The sequence below is a fragment of the Molothrus aeneus genome, chromosome 27 (genome assembly GCF_037042795.1).
Source record: "Molothrus aeneus isolate 106 chromosome 27, BPBGC_Maene_1.0, whole genome shotgun sequence".
Taxonomy (NCBI): domain Eukaryota; kingdom Metazoa; phylum Chordata; class Aves; order Passeriformes; family Icteridae; genus Molothrus; species Molothrus aeneus.
In genome coordinates this window covers 1,707,661-1,723,262 of record NC_089672.1, presented here as the reverse complement: position 1 = coordinate 1,723,262, position 15,602 = coordinate 1,707,661, and the positions used below count along the sequence as shown (strand labels likewise).

Sequence of the window (15,602 nt, the reverse complement as noted above, 5' to 3'; positions counted from 1 at the left end):
ACCAAAACCAAAGCATCTCCAGGCCTGTCTGCAGGTGGAGCTGCCACTGTAGGCACAGCTCTGTCACCCACCACCCTGGACTGCTGGAATGTCTTAGATACAATAAACTGCATTTTGGAGAGCTGCCTGGAGTCCCACACCCCTCATTTTGGCTCTCAAGTGGCGCCCAACGTGAGGCACCATTAGTAAGAGCCTGAATGAGGGATGAGGGTCTCCAGGCCTGCCTGCAGCTGGAGCTCACAGCTGTGGGCACAGGCTCTGTCACCCACCACCCTGGACTGCTGGAACCTCTTGGATGGAATAAACTGCATTTTGGAGAGCTGCCTGGGGTCCCACACCCCTCATTTAGGCTCTTACAGGGTTGTGCTCTGATGCCCAGCCATCCCTTCCCCTTTGCCATAGGTACATAAGCATCCTGGTGGAGCTGACCCGGCTGGAGGGCACGAGGCACGGGCACCTGATCGCGGCGCAGATGTTGGACGTGGCCATCAGGGTGAAAGCCATCCGCAAGTTCGCGGTGTCGCAGATGGCCATGCTGCTGGACAACGCCCACCTCATCGCCAGCAACACCCAGAGGAACGGCATCTGCGAGGTGCTCTACGCTGCTGCCTGGATCTGTGGGGAGTTCTCTGAGTAAGTGCAGGCACAGCCTGCTTTGCTCTGAGGGGCAGCTTCTGGGCAAAGCTTTTGGTCACTGAAATGTGGTTTTGAGAGAGGGTTTAGAGTATGTACCTTAATGCCACCAAAGTAGTTGTTTTTATCTTGTTCCCTCACACTATTGACTGCTCAGCTCTTTCTAGCCAAGACATTTTTAACTATCTGATCATTTTTCCTGTCTGTCCAGCCTTGCCCACTCATGCAGGAAGCTATAGTAGTAAATCATAGAATCCCAGAATATGCTGAGTCTGAAGGGACCCACAGGGGTCATTGAGTTTAACCCCTGTCCCTGCCCAGGCACCCCAAGAACCCCACCCTGAGCAGCCCTGGGAGCTCCTGGAGCTCTGGCAGCCTTGGCACCATTCCCTGGGGAGCCTGGGCAGTGCCCAGCAGCCTCGGGGGGCAGAACCTTGCCCTGAGCTCCATGCCAAGGCCTGGCCCAGCTCCAGCCCTTGCTGGGCTCCTGTCCCAGAGCAGAGCTCAGCCCCTGCCCCTGTGCCCGCCCTGGGCAGGAGCTGCAGCCCCCAGGAGCCTCCCCTCAGTCTCCTGGGCTCCAGCTGAACCAGCCAAGTGCCCTCAGCTGCTCCTCAGCCCTTCCCCAGCTCTGTGTCCCTCCTTTGGCCACTCTCCAACAGCTTTGGACCCTTCTGGTTTTGTAGGTATAAGCTCTTAGATCTTAAGACATTGAAGGAACTCCTTAATCATGAACATGTGCAGTCACCATGCTTGAATTAGTTCTTTCTCTCCTCCTATTTTGCCCTTGTTAAAAGGTTTTTGCAGAGCCCCATCTTCCTGGAAATTAAAAGTTGTCATCTTTTTGCTCAAAATTTTTCAGTGCCCACAGTAGTACAGTTTTCAGTGTTCTTGTACCAGTATATTGTTTTAGCTTCAACAGGTGTTTTTTGTCTCTTGCTTGTGCAGATGTAGCTGTTCTCCAGCTTTTATTCTGGTAGATTGGACAGGTGTGGTACTGGAGTCTCCTCTTACCAGCTATTTGGTGTCTCCTTCTAATTGCCACTCTGAACACTGGCTCCAGTTTAAATTCACACTGTAGGTGTGATATTGGGGGAAAGCTGGTACAGCTCAGATCTTTGTTTTCTTAAAAAAAAAAAAAAAGTTGTACAAATAAAAGGGCAGCTGAAGAAGTAAGGAAATACACTCTTTTTTCCAGGGTTACCACATTTTTACTTAGAAACTACTTTAGCTTTCAGTTTGTAATAGTCCAGTAACTTTTTGTGCATCTTCCATTTAGTTGTGAGCAGATAAGAGCATGAGGTCTGTTAAAACCAAGTGCTGTGATCTATATTCCTTTGTGTATTAAGCACTGCCTGTTGGATTTTATTTTTGCTTACCTTTCATCTGTGTATCCTGTCCTTACAGACACCTGGAGGAAGCAAACCAAACCCTGGAAGCAATGTTGAGGCCCAAAGTTACAACCCTGCCAGGCCACATCCAGGCTGTTTACGTGCAGAACATGGTGAAGCTCTATGCATCCATCCTGCAGCAGAAGGAGCAGGCTGGGGAAAAGGAGGCAGCTCAGGAAATTACACAGCTGATGATCGAACGCCTGCCTCAGTTTGTGCAGAGCGCAGACCTGGAGGTTCAGGAGAGGGTAAGAGAAGGAAATGACTTTGGGATTTATCATGGGAAGCCTTGGAGCAGGTCTCTGGTTCTCTGTGGCTGTGCACATTTTCTATAAGTTCTTATCAGCAACAAAGCCCTGATCTCATTGCAGTTTGATGCCATCTCTGAAGGCTGCCAGCAAGATCTTCACTCAAAACAATTTAATTTTAAAATTATTCAGGCACTTAAGGGCACAAAAAGGACCCAGCTAAAAGAGAAGCTTAATATGGATTTTTACATTTGCTCTAAACCTGCAGTTTATGCTGCTTCTCTTAAGTCCCTTCATGAACACTTTCTGTTGACTTCAGTCGATTTGTTTGGTTCAGCTTGTTAAATATTACTCTGAAACCACTTCTGTATTTGTTTTTAGGCTTCTTGCATCTTGCAGCTAATAAAATACATTCAGAAGCTACAAGCAAAAGAAGTTCCTGTAGCTGAGGAAGTGATAGCCCTGTTTGCTGGTGAGCTGAACCCTGTGGCTCCTAAAGCACAGAAGAAAGTCCCTGTTCCAGAGGGGTAAAGTTCCTTCTCTCTCCCAAACCTTTATTTAAACTTTGAATAATAAAGCAAAGTATATGAAGAGACACTGAAATATTCAGTGTACTGAGTCAAGCTGTTTGTTTGCTGCAATTCTTCCCAGCCTGGACCTTGATGCCTGGATCAATGAGCCTCCATCAGACAGTGAGTCTGAAGATGAAAAGCCCAAAACAATATTTCATGAGGAGGAACAAAGGCATTCCAGACACAGACAGCCAGAAATTGATGAAGAGGAACTGGCCAGAGTGAGTGAATGTTAAAATGCTTCTCCCTACATAATTCAGTAGTAATCTAAGTGGTGCTGGAGCAGTGGGGGCTGCTGTGGATTCTCCATAAAGCCAAGGAGCCCTTCTGCTCTCCAGAGCTCAGGAGAGCTGATCACTGATGGGAGCTGATGCTTATGGACCTGAGCAGCTTCTGTCAATGACTGTAGCGTGATTGTGCTCAGCAGTGATCCCACCTTTCCTGCCTCTGACCTCTCTGCTTGCACAGAGAGAACCTGTTGTTAATGAATCTTCACTTCTTCCTCTCCTTGCAGAAATGAAAACAGCAACATTAAAATTACTGTCTGGGAAGGTTTTATCTCTAGTCTATAATAAAAAAGCAAAGGGTGTTCTAAGGAATATTAGTTAATATCAAATACAATGGCTTGGGACAGGAGGGCTCTTGAAGCTCCTCCCATTCCACCCCCTGCCCAGGGCAGGGACACCTTCCACTATCCCAGGTTGCTCCAAGCCCTTTCCAGCCTGGCCTTGAACTCTTCCAGGGATGGGAATTAGTAATGGCACCTGCAGTTCTGTCCTGGTGTGTCTGGTAACTCAGAACTGCTTCATCACTCACAAGCTGCTCTGCTCTAGTCTTTTCACAGTTACTTATTGTTCAAAAATGCAGACAGCTTTTGTTTTGCACTTTGGTGTCTTTTATCTCTTTGCTTACAAACAAACATTGTAACTGCAAATCCTCTTCTGCTTTTAGCGTCGAGAAGCCCGGAAACAAGAACAGGCAAACAACCCATTTTATATTAAAAGCTCTCCTTCCCCTCAGAAGGTGAGTCTCAATTGCAATATCTCACTGGACTCTGCTGTCACTGTGGGAAGGCTCCCTGAATATCAGAGCTGCAGCTTTCTCTGGGACATTCTCATATTTCCCCTTCCCACTTTATAATGCATGGGCTGGAGTGGCTGCCTACAAGTGTTTTTATAATTCCTGTTTGTGCTGAGGATCTCCTGAGTGACCTGGTACCCCCAGGGCAGCCTGTGAGAGAGTCTGTGCAGTTGGTCCCAGCCCTGGGTGATGGCAGCAGTCACATCCCCAGGCACCTCACTCAGAGCCTGCAGAGGGTGACCCTGGAACTCACGCTGTATTTTGTGGATCAGAAAGTTGTTGTGGTCTCTGAACACCTTTTTCAGGGAAAGAACTTCCTTTATTCCCTCTATATCTCTCTATATCTGAAGGACTGCCCCATATTCCTCTACTCCAGTCTCCAAATTTATCTTCTGAAGTGGCAAGTTATTAGCAATAAAACAAACCAAACATTCTTCATTCTGGGAGCTGCAGTAATTCTTCATTCTGGGAGCTGCAGTAATTCTTCAGGGCAGTAGTGGGGTTAAAAAACTGTAGCTATAAGGTCCTTTAAAATAGTTATCAACTGGCTTTAAAACACTCTCTGCTACCACACAGAATTATTAACAAGCTGTTCCATTCCTATCTTTTAAAATGTTCACTTAAGGCATTGAACTGCTTGATGTTTTGTAATATTCCTATTTACAGAAATTTGTGCTGGCAGTGCTCAGAAAGTAACAAATCTTTCTTTTCCCAGCGATACCAAGACACTCCAGGGGTGGAACATATTCCTGTGGTCCAGATCGACCTTTCTGTCCCTTTAAAAGTTCCAGGTAAGCACAGCTAATCTATTAAAATTCATTAAAGAAATTCAGTTTAGCAAAAGTCACAATTCTTTCTTAGGACTTCCACCTGAGGTTTTGAAGGGCAAGGAACACACTTTCATTAGAGTCTTAAATGTATCTCCTTAATTTACATTGAAAATAGTACTTTGCAGTCTAAGTTCCTTTCAAGATAATATTAGAAATAGTTCTGTGATTAGGAATGTCATGCAGCCAAGTCTGTAACATGTAGAGGAACCACTGTTCTGTGTGGGAGCAGTCACCTTGAAAATATCTTAGAGGTCTGATGGAGGAGACTTGAAATAGAAACTAATGGTAGAGATACTGTTGGAATATCTTGTTTCAGTTATCAAAAGTGGTTGTGTATCCAAGGAGTGGTTGGATACAGCACTGAAAAGCTGTTGATAAAGTGCCTTACATTGCAAGTACAGCAGCCATGTCACCAATTCTCCTTAAAAATCTCAATATTTGGATGCTCCTTGTAATGCAATAATGCAGCCAAGAATCAGAGAGCAGGGTTGAGCTCTGTCCTGTTTCTGGAGAGGTGCAGTGGACAGCAAAGCTGGTGCTTGGGGGCTGTGTGAGGTGATGTGGAAGCACAGAGAGGTGTGGATCTGGCTGGCTCTGGGTAGCTGGAAGCAGGAGCAGGGCACACTCCTGTCCTGGTGTTTCAGTGCTCAGTCCTTGTGCTCTGGACCTGAAAGCAGCTTGGCTTTCCCCCAGGAATGCCCATGTCAGACCAGTATGTGAAACTGGAAGAAGAGCGAAGGCATAAACAGAAACTGGAGAAAGACAAGAAAAAGAAAAAGCAGAAAAAGGAGAAGAGAGGGAAACACCATCGCCACAACTCCCTGCACACAGAGAGTGAGGAGGACATTGCTCCAGCTCACCACGTCGACATCATCACTGAGGAGATGCCCGAGGTCAGTTCTGTGCTTGGGGTCTGGGCTTTATCAGTGTGCAGCTCTTGAGAGATTTTTGCCCCCACAGCTGCAGATGTGGCAGTTCCAGAGCTGTTTCAGAAATGACTGAGATGATCCCAGGCTGTTCATTGCAGGGGAAGAAATTACTGTCTTTATTTTTTTTTTAACAAAAAGACAAAAATTGCCACTGAAGCTATTAAAAAAGCCAAAACCAACCAAACAATGTTCATCCCTGCTCTAAAAGTAACACTGTCCAAATAGCATTTATTATGCTCTGCTGCTTCACTTTGACAGTAACTTGCTGTCTAGTCAGCAGCTTTGCAGCTGATGATAATTAATTGCAGATGCTAATGATGTCATCTGTATTTGTTTCTAAAATTTCCTTTAATCAAAACCGAACAGCAGCAATTCAAGTCCTGCTGTTTATGAAGAAGGGGTTTCTGTTCCAAATTAGTCTTGAAACTGGATGCTGCACTGAAGTGCATTGTTCCCATAACTTACTGAGCCTGACTGCAGCTGGCCTGCTGCAGGGTTCACAGGCTCAAAAAGTTTAATTTGGGTGGTGTTGAGCTTGAGTTTGAAAATTGCCAGTGTTTTGCTGCCTCAGTGGATGTCTCTGAATCTCTCCTGCAGAATGCTTTGCCCAGTGATGAAGATGACAAAGATCCCAATGATCCCTATAAGGCACTTGACATAGACCTGGATAAGTAAGTGCAGTTCTGTGTGTGAGTTCACTGAGTTGCTGAGGGAGTGCCTGGGGGCAGGGCTGGGGCTGAGCAGGCACAGGCACTCCAGGCTTGAGGGGAAAAGGCTGAAGGCTCTCCCCATGGCTTTGATGAGACCTCAGGTGCTCATCCAGCTTTGGCTCTCACTGCAGCTTGGATGATAAAATCTCAGCTCCTGAGTATGAGAGAGATTTGGGAGGGGCAGGGCAGTCACTAAATGTAGTGTGAGTGTGACTGAAGGAGTCTGGAAGCACAGACAGTGGCACTGGATCAGGTGTGGGTTACTCTGAGGTTTGGGTGTCCCCCTGTCTCTGTGCTGTCACCTGTGTTGGCACTGAGTGTGAGCTGTGTCCGTCTGTCCCCTCAGAAGCTCTGTGTCCATGGCAAGCCTGTGTTGGATCAGTGACCAGTAACAGCCAGGCTGTCCCACCCCACTGCCCTCAGTGTGTCCCACTGGAGTGAAGTGTTGTTCTGCTGTGACTGAGCTGTGTCACACCTGTGCCCAGGCTGTCCCCAGCCAGCTCTGGGGCTGTGCCAGTGCCAGCACTGAGCCCCTGCATCCTCATGCCCGTGAGCCCTGGGCTGTGCAGTATTGCACAGGAGATTGGTTTGGATTTTGGTTTTAGTTGCTCTTTTACAAAATCACCATGCTAAAAATAATTGCTGATTTATGGTCCAGGGATGCCTCCTGGGAAATTTTGAAGACTCTGCAGGCCCATGTGGGTGTGTGTGAGATCTCTCTCTTCCTCTGGTACTCGAGTCTGTGTCTTTCTTTGCAGTTCCAGATTTTTAGGGCTTTGGCCCCTGAGTACCTTGTGAAAAAATGAATAAAATAGTTCCTGAGGAACTTCCTTTTTTGGAAGGCCAGTCAAAGTCTGCAGTGACAAATGTATAAAAGGAAATCATTTTCTGCCTGTAGCCCCTGTATTTGCATGGTGATTCTCAGCAGTGCTAGGCACACCCAGCAGAGCAGGTTCTGCGTGCTGTGCTCCAGGAGGCATCCAGGGCTGGTGGATTGTTCCATCCATTCCCTCCCCTGTGCCATGAGTGCTGTGCTCTCCTGTCATGGTTTCTCATGTCTGTGTCCTCTCTCTTTCTTTCTGTGCTTGCACTGCTCTGTCTGTCACGCTCACACGCAGTCTGGTTTCAGGGAAGCCTCCCAGGTAAGAATATCTCCTGAGTGTTGACCTTTGTCAGGTTGGTTGATTTTTGGACAGGGCAAGTCCTTGAAGGGTGGTGGAACTGTTAACTCAGAGACTCTCACATTTGAGAGTCTGTTTTGTCACTGGCTTTCAGCACCAGTGCTGTTCCTGTACAGGTGTATCTGAAATAGTAAAGGGTGAGGCCTGTTTGTTGTTCAATCTTCCCTTAGTGTCTGAAAGTGAAAAATTCATTGGTTCTGGTTCTTAATGCAATATAAGCAAAAAAATTGAGGCAGTTGAGGCTGTTAGAAATGTTCCTGAAGTGATGTTTGCTGTGCAAATTTTTAAATTAACATTAAATAAAAGCTGATAAATAGAAAAATACTCAGTTGGTGAAATTCTTGCTGGTTTATGGAAATGTTTGACAAGAATGAGAGAAATTTTTGTGGTGTTTTTTTCCCCAAGTAGTGGATTTAGGATACAGTGTAAATATGACCTGCTGTTGCTGCTTTTTGGAAACAAGTGTCTGAAATGACATTTAACTTACAAAATGTGTAGTAGAGTAGAAATTCATAGTGTAAACTTCCAAAATAAAAATTACTTAGAATAATTCCCAACTTGACCAATCTATTCATCAAGAACAACAAACCCCACACCCTTCAAGAGCTGCTGGAGCCATGCTGCCATTCCACTGCTCGAATTTCCACTCTGCTGGAAATGCTGTTCCACATCCCTGCTTTTCCTTGGAGAGGGATTCCATGGAAACACAGTGGAACCTGGAGCTGTTCCTCTGTGGCTGTTCCTCAGCCTCTAGCTGGCACCTCGAAGGGTTAAGCAGCAAAACCTTGGCTCTCAGTCACCTCCAATTGTTTCCTCTGACTCCTAACCCACAAGGGCAATGTTGCAGTGCATAAGCAAACTCCAGGTATGGAAGTATGCACTGATTTTAGGCTTGGGGGCCCAGCTCCCTAAGAACAAGGCAGAGCTTGTCTTGGCCAGGTTGTCTGGCTGAGGGAGGCTGTTGGCAGCAGGTAATGGGCTCTTTCTTTTCAAGACCCTTAGCAGACAGTGAGAAGCTGCCAGTGCAGAGACACAGGAATGTCGAGACCCTGAAGTCACCAGACACAGAAGCTCCCCTAGTAGAGAAGAAGAGCAAGAAACCCAAAAAGAAGGAAAAGAAACATAAAGATAAAGAGAGAGATAAAGGAAAGAAGAAAGAGAAAGAGAAAAAAGTGGTAGAGGAGGAGGAAGAAGAAGTAAAAAAGGTAATTCTCCAAGATTTGCATTATTTTAGCTCCTCCTGTTATTTATTGCTGAGTTCATTTTGTTGCCTAGGAACAGTTGCATTTAACAGTTCAAACAGCTCAATGCATTCACCCTCTATTTCCTTCAATTTTTACTACTGTAGCAGCAGGTATTTAAAGATTCCTGTTAATAAAAATAACACTTAGCCTCCTAAGTTAGCTGAATTGGGCTTACTGCAGCCTACACAGCAGATCTGCCAGAGCTCACGTGGAAGCTGAATTTGCTGATATTTTGTCTGTTCTCCAAGTGGGGAACTCCTTAGCAAAATATCTGGAACTGGTTTTGTGAGTGTCATTTGTGGTACATCCTGTCTCCCATGTGCTCCAGAGCCTTTCAGTTATAAACCCTGCCCATAGCTGCCAGTTGCTGTTGGGATTTGAAGCATCCTCCTGTGAATCCCCTGCAGAGCTGCACGTTCCCTCTGCCCTGCAGCCCTTGGAATGCCAGGGATACCCTGGTGTAGGGGTGCTGGGCAGGTGCTGTCAGCTGGGCCTGCCTTTGGAAGTGCTCAAAGACTGAAGTGAAGCTTCTTGGTGTGTTTGCTCCTGAATGTGTCACAGCATCTGTGCATGAGGAGCACTCTGGAGTGCTGCATTTCCACGGGAACTTCAAGTTTTGATTTAATTGTTGTAGAGTCACGGAATCCCAGACTGGTTTGGTTTCAAAGGAACCTTAAAGCTCATCCAGTGCCACCCCTGCCATGGCAGGGACACCTCCCACTGTCCCAGGCTGCTCCCAGCCCTGTCCAGCCTGGCCTTGGGCACTGCCAGGGATGCAGGGGCAGCCCCAGCTGCTCTGGGCACCCTGTGCCAGGGCCTGCCCACCCTCACAGGGAACAATTCCTGATTGCCAAGATCCCATCCAGCCCTGCCCTCTGGCACTGGGAGCCATTGCCTGGCTCCTGTCCCTGCAGGCCTTGTCCCCAGTCCCTCTGCAGCTCTCCTGGAGCCCCTTCAGGCCCTGCCAGGGGCTCTGAGCTCTCCCTGGAGCCTCCTCTTGTCCAGGTGAGCACCCCCAGCTCTCTCAGCCCTTCCTCCTAAGGCAGATGTTCCATCCTTGTGATCTTTTTGTTTTGATTTTCTTTTGTTGCTGTTGTTGGGGGGGGGTGTTGTGTTTTTAATTTGATTTTCAAGAAAGATATACGAACAATGATAATGGGGTTTTTTTTTCTTCTGAAATTCAGGGGGAAGACTTGGATTTCTGGCTCTCCACTGCTCCACCAGCTGCTCCCATGCCCCAGCCACAGGTAGGAATCTTCCTCCATCAGAACAAACTTCTGTGGTTATTCCTTGCCTCGAGCTGTGCAGGAGTGCTGTGTCATGCTGCAGCACAGAGGGGAACATCAGCTTCATCTCCTCACCTTCCTGCTGGGGAGCAGAGATATTGTGTCTGCCCAGTTCACAGGAACTGTAATGGGAGACTTGAGGCTCATTCTGTGCAGATCAAGGAATAGAAATAGAAATACAGATGCAGCTCCAGGCTTGGTTGATTTTGTTATTGATGAGTATAATGTTATACAGTTGTATGGTTTTATTTCCCTGTATGAGGTAGACTCTAGCAATATTAATAGACATGAGAGACAGAGTGTGAAAGAAAAGTTCTCATGAATTTTGATGGGAAATTCTAGAGGAAAAGACAAAGATGTAAGGGGATGGATTCCTTGGAGAAAATCTTCTGAATCGTGTCCTCAGGTGATCATATTTGCTGGGTTTCAGAGGCATAAAATGAAAGCCTTGATTCCATGTTAGCCTAATGTCATTTCTGAAATAACAGTTCTGAGGAGTTGTCACTGTTGAGTTTCTCCTGGTGTGGGACTGGGTTGTTCCAGCTGCTTTCCATGAGTGTCAGAATCCTTCTGCTCATCTCCTCAGAGCGAGCCTGCAATGGGCACTGCTGTGGTGGCTGAATCTCAAGGGGTAAAAAAAGAAGAAAGGGAAGAACAAGATGAGGAGGAGGAGGATGAAGGAAAGGTAAGTGGTTCAAGTTAAGAGGAAATTGCCTCAAGTTACACCAGGGGAGGCTTAGATTAGATATTAGGTAAGATTTTGTTGTTATTGTTTGTTAATGGAAAGGATTGTCAGGCACTGGAACAGGCTCCCCAGGGCAGTGGTGGAGTCACTGTCCCTGGAAATGTTCAGAAAACCTGTGGATGTGGCACTTGTGGATGCTTTAGTGGTGGATGTGGTGGCACTGGGCTGATGGTTGGACCTGATGATCTTAAAGATCTTTTCCAACCTTCACAATTCTCTGGTTCTATGAAGTTGCTGTCACCTTTCAGCCATATTCTCCTGCTGTCTCAAACTCCTCAAAAAACAGCACAGAGGATTTACCAACAGCATCTGTTCAGTGCAGTGACTGCCTGCAAATGTTGCATCCTTGAGGAGCTGTGACCACCTCGTGTCCCTGAGCCAAGGGACAGGTCCCAGTTAAAGCTGAGCTTCCAAACACTTGGAGAGATTCAGCCCTGTGCTGTTCCCAAGTTACTTTGGGATAAGGTGTGGGCAGCTGGGTGGGGAGCAGGGTTTACTGGGACTCCACATGGAGTTACTTTTGAGATTTGAGGAATGGTAGCTCTGTTTTGGGTTCTGCTGTAAAGGGAAATTTTGTGCAGTCCAGGAAGTGCAGAGAGCAAGAGTCCAGAGCTGGAAGTGTGGTGGAGGGGTCATAGCTAAAAATCAAGGGTTTCTTTAAGGGTTTGTTGTAGTTTCTCATTCTTCTTGGTAGAAATCCTCCAAGCATAAGAAGAAAAAGCACAAGAAAGAGAAAGAAGAGAAATCAAAGGAGAAAAAGAAATCCAAAAAGAAGAGTCATCACAGCGAGGAGGAGCCCCCGGAGTCGGTGCAGAACGGGACACTAGAGGATGAGCCACTACCAGTGAGTGGCTGTGCCCAGGCCTGGGGACAGGGAGAGCTCAGCTGCTTGGGAGGGAGGGCAGGGACAGCTCTTCTCAGAGTCAGCAGTTCTGGTGTGACTGTGAGCTCTCTTGTTTTGCAGCCCATGTCCAGTTACCGCCTTCTTGCTGAAAACCCTTACATTAAAATGGTGAGTTTGGGCTGTTCTCTGTGTGCCCTGAGAGAGGGGTGCCCTGGGGATGGGATTCTTTCCTTTATGTAGCCATCACATAACTGAAGAACTGTTTCAGTCCCAGGCTCTATTTCCTTTCCTTTGGGTGGCCCACTTGAATTTCTAAGTTGATATTTTCCCAATCCTTAGCTGATCACCAGTGTGTTTCCATAATCTTTCCATAAGCTATTCCAAATTACCTCCCTTTTGAACCTGGTTTTATCCCTGGGTGAAATGGGGATAAATGTGTTCTGTGTTCTGTTTCTTGAAGTTTGATTCTTTCCTGTGACATTTTTCCCTTCATTTGCAGACCTATGATATTCAAGGAAACCTCCAGAATGACAGCCAAGTTACTGTGTCTGTTATCTTTGAAAACAAGAGCACTAGCTTCCTTAAGAGCATGGAACTCAATGTCCTGGACTCTCTCAACACTAAAATGCTCCGACCAGAAGGATCATCAGTACACGATGGGATACCTGTGCCCTTCCAGCTCCCCCCTGGTATGCACAGCTTTGCACAGGGCTCTTGGAGTGTGGCTGGCCCTGCACTGCCCTCCTGTGGAAAGAGCTGCTTGAACTTCTTGCTGTTTTCCAGAAAAACCATCTCTGCTTGGGTGTTGCTGGGCTTTCCCACAGTTCCCTGGAGAGGATAAGCCTTCTCCCAGTATGGCTGTAATGCAGGTGGTTCTGCACAGCAAGAGCAAAGCCTTAATCTAGGGCTGGGAGTCCAAATGTCTGAGTTCCTTTTCCAGGTGCCTGCAGGCTGGCACACCTTTGACTGCAGGAATCCAAAATTCATGATGTGTTTGCTATGAGGTTTAAAATAAACCAAGGTAATAGGTTTGTGAAGCATTAGAATCCACTCTGGATTTATTCTGGAGCTCTTGTCCCACTGTTTGAATGGCAGAGGCCTTTTGCAGGGAAGGTTTGTGATAAGGATGTGCAAGGAGGGCAGCTGAAGTATTAAGCACAGAAATGAATGATAATGGTTTTGTACAGAGCACAGTAGTACAGTCAAATCTGTGAACTTTCCTGAATTTCTCTTCCTTCACCAAGGAGTTAATTTGAATCCTGGAACAGCTCACAGAGGGCTGGAGTGGTCTCAGAGAGCTTTTCAATCCCCCATGGAAAGCAGTGGGGTATTTGATTTGTTTTAAATCTGTATGTGGCAGTTCTTGACACAGACTTGTATATTGAAAGCAAAATATAGAAAAATTAGAATTCAAATTAGCTCTGAAAGCTACTCTGAAATGTCTATAATATAATTCCAGTTATGCAAATAGTTTAAATCTGTGACACTGTGACACTTTGCCCAGGCACTTGCTCAATAACCTCCATGAAATGCCAGCTCCCATTGCTGCTACTGAGAGACCCAAGTGCTGTAACATTGTTGACTCATCACAGCAGTTGTGTGTAGAACTCTCTTCCAACTCAGAGAATTTCAGACTTGGTTCAGAACTAGTCTGCACATAAGTCAGTTTATTGTAACCATTACTCAGATCTGGAAACCATGTTCTGACCTGACTTTTCCCTCTCCTCTCTTCACACTAGGAATCTCTAATGAAGCCCAGTTTGTGTTTACACTTCAGAGTATTGTTATGGCTCAGAAGTTAAAAGGAACACTGTCCTTTATAGTCAAAGTAAGTGCAGCTCTCAACTGCCTCTGCTTCCTTGGGAACTGCGTCAGGGAGCCGCACTCGGGTGGGAAGCTCTGCTCTGGAGCTTTTTTAGGCATCATTTCATGCCTGCTGCAGCAGCCCATTCTGTGAGGAACATTTTCACATGACATCTTGTGCAAAGAGTGCCCCCAGTCCTGCGTCAGCACCTCCTGCATTGTCATTGCTGTCAGCGTGTGAGCAAGGCAGCCTGGAACATGTGCCACATTGTCAGCTAGAAAATCACACTGACCTGCTGGGGAGGGGACACACGGAGCCAGGGTCTGCTCCTTCTGATCTCAGCTGACACTGCAGCCTGGTACAAGGCTGCAAAACAAAAATGAGAATTAGATGCAGTTATTAAGAGTGGAAACCCAGACCAAGAGTGAAGGCATTGTTTAATAGGTATTGACTGGATAAGACTGTGTGGGTCTCTGATGTTATTTCAGTACAGTTATTAATGAAAGAGATGCTCAGAGGAAATGAATAGAGACAGTTGTGGCTACTGCTGAGTCAGCCATTGTCTCTATTTTAAGAGTTTCTTAAAAATAGCATTCTAGTCCTATTTTAGTACCTAAGAATCTGGGAACTATTAATTTATCATTTTGCTCAGGAAATAATGAACTGTAAAACCACATCTCCAAGTGTTAAACTCAGTCTGCTCAGTTCATTTCAGCAGAGTGCAGGCAGAACTGCAGCCCAGTGTGTCCCTTACCTGTTGTAGGTGCATGTATCAACCCAGCTGCCCAAAGCTTTGAGTGGGCTGATCTTGTGGTGGGATGGTTCTCACACTGATCCTTCAGGGCGACCTCAGCCCTCAGCTCCTCTCTGGTGACTGTGGTGGCTGGGGGTGGCTGCCTCAGGGCTCCCCCTCACCTGCTCTCCTTTGCCCTGTTGCAGGATGATGAAGGTTCAACCCATGAAAAACTAGATTTCAAATTGCACTTCAGTTGTGCTTCATACTTGATCACGACGCCTTGCTACAGGTGAGTGCCCCTGGCAGGCTGAGCCCTGCCTGCTCCTGAGGGCTTGGGCAGTGTCTCTCTAAGGGGTGACTGCTCAGATATGTCCAGTGACTGATTTCAAATGGCTCTGCAGAGGGAGCTCTGTGCCCTGCAGGCTGGCAGAGGCAGCTCTGGCAGCAAGAGGGCACAAGTTGCTCCAGTGGGCTCTGGAGTGTGGTTTCTGTATTTGCTGTAAATCCATTTTCCTAGAGCTTGATAGCACTTAAGCTTCTGTATCCTGACATGTTTCATGGGGCTGATGGCACAGATTTCACTTGCATTTCTAATAAAACATTTGCTTTCCTTCCTGTTCTGCAGTGATGCTTTTGCCAAGCTCCTAGAGTCTGGAGATCTGCACATGAGTTCTATTAAAGTAGATGGAATTAGCATTTCTTTCCAACATCTACTGGCAAAGATCTGTTTTCATCATCATTTTTCAGGTGAGTCTTCCTTGATGCAGAACCTTCTGCAGAATTCCATCTTCTAAAATTTCTGCTTTGCTTGGTGGGCATAATACTCCATTGGCTCAGCAACCACAGGAGCAGGTGATGTCCAGATTAAATACATTTGGGAGAGTTTTCTCCAGTTTTGCAACACTCAAAGCATGCAGTGTTCTTCAAGATGAATTCTCCTTGTGTCCCTGTGGAATTCCTGCAGCCCAGTGAGGCATGTGACAGCTATCATGGGAGCAGCTGCTGTGGAGTTCAGGCTGTAACTGTTCTCTGGAGGATGATCTGCAGGGTTTCAGACTCCTTCCCCAGTGCCTCCTGTCAGTGAGGGAGAGCCCCAGCTATTCAGCTTTGGGTTTATTAATTAAAACACAAGCACTGGCTGAAGCAAAACAACTGGCTGTTTCATCATGCTCTGGTGTTTGCATTAGACATTGCCTCACTGGAAGTATTTCTGGGGAAGAAATCTACGTTCTGAGCAGTGTTTTTGCCACAGAACATTTGTGGCTTAAGAGACAAATGACTCACCTCATTATTGTGAAACGTCCCAGAGAGAAGCCACGAGGAGCCAGGCATACCTTAACCCTGACTTCCTCCTCCCCTCTGTAGAAGCCTC

At 46.6% G+C, this 15,602-nt stretch overlaps 1 protein-coding gene across 1 annotated transcript in view; it reads left to right on the top strand.

The window, feature by feature from the left end:
- AP3D1 (adaptor related protein complex 3 subunit delta 1) overlaps window positions 1-15,602 on the top strand; it is a 43,662-nt gene that overhangs the window by 25,512 nt on the left and 2,548 nt on the right. Inside the window, exons 14-30 of the mRNA XM_066566139.1 lie at window positions 403-633; window positions 2,038-2,269; window positions 2,651-2,796; window positions 2,921-3,062; window positions 3,793-3,864; window positions 4,637-4,712; window positions 5,445-5,644; window positions 6,278-6,351; window positions 8,566-8,776; window positions 10,000-10,062; window positions 10,688-10,786; window positions 11,541-11,690; window positions 11,811-11,858; window positions 12,190-12,379; window positions 13,430-13,518; window positions 14,434-14,519; window positions 14,856-14,977. Coding sequence (XP_066422236.1) covers window positions 403-633; window positions 2,038-2,269; window positions 2,651-2,796; window positions 2,921-3,062; window positions 3,793-3,864; window positions 4,637-4,712; window positions 5,445-5,644; window positions 6,278-6,351; window positions 8,566-8,776; window positions 10,000-10,062; window positions 10,688-10,786; window positions 11,541-11,690; window positions 11,811-11,858; window positions 12,190-12,379; window positions 13,430-13,518; window positions 14,434-14,519; window positions 14,856-14,977 — 2,231 coding nt within the window. The remainder of the gene's footprint in view (window positions 1-402; window positions 634-2,037; window positions 2,270-2,650; window positions 2,797-2,920; window positions 3,063-3,792; window positions 3,865-4,636; window positions 4,713-5,444; window positions 5,645-6,277; window positions 6,352-8,565; window positions 8,777-9,999; window positions 10,063-10,687; window positions 10,787-11,540; window positions 11,691-11,810; window positions 11,859-12,189; window positions 12,380-13,429; window positions 13,519-14,433; window positions 14,520-14,855; window positions 14,978-15,602) is intronic.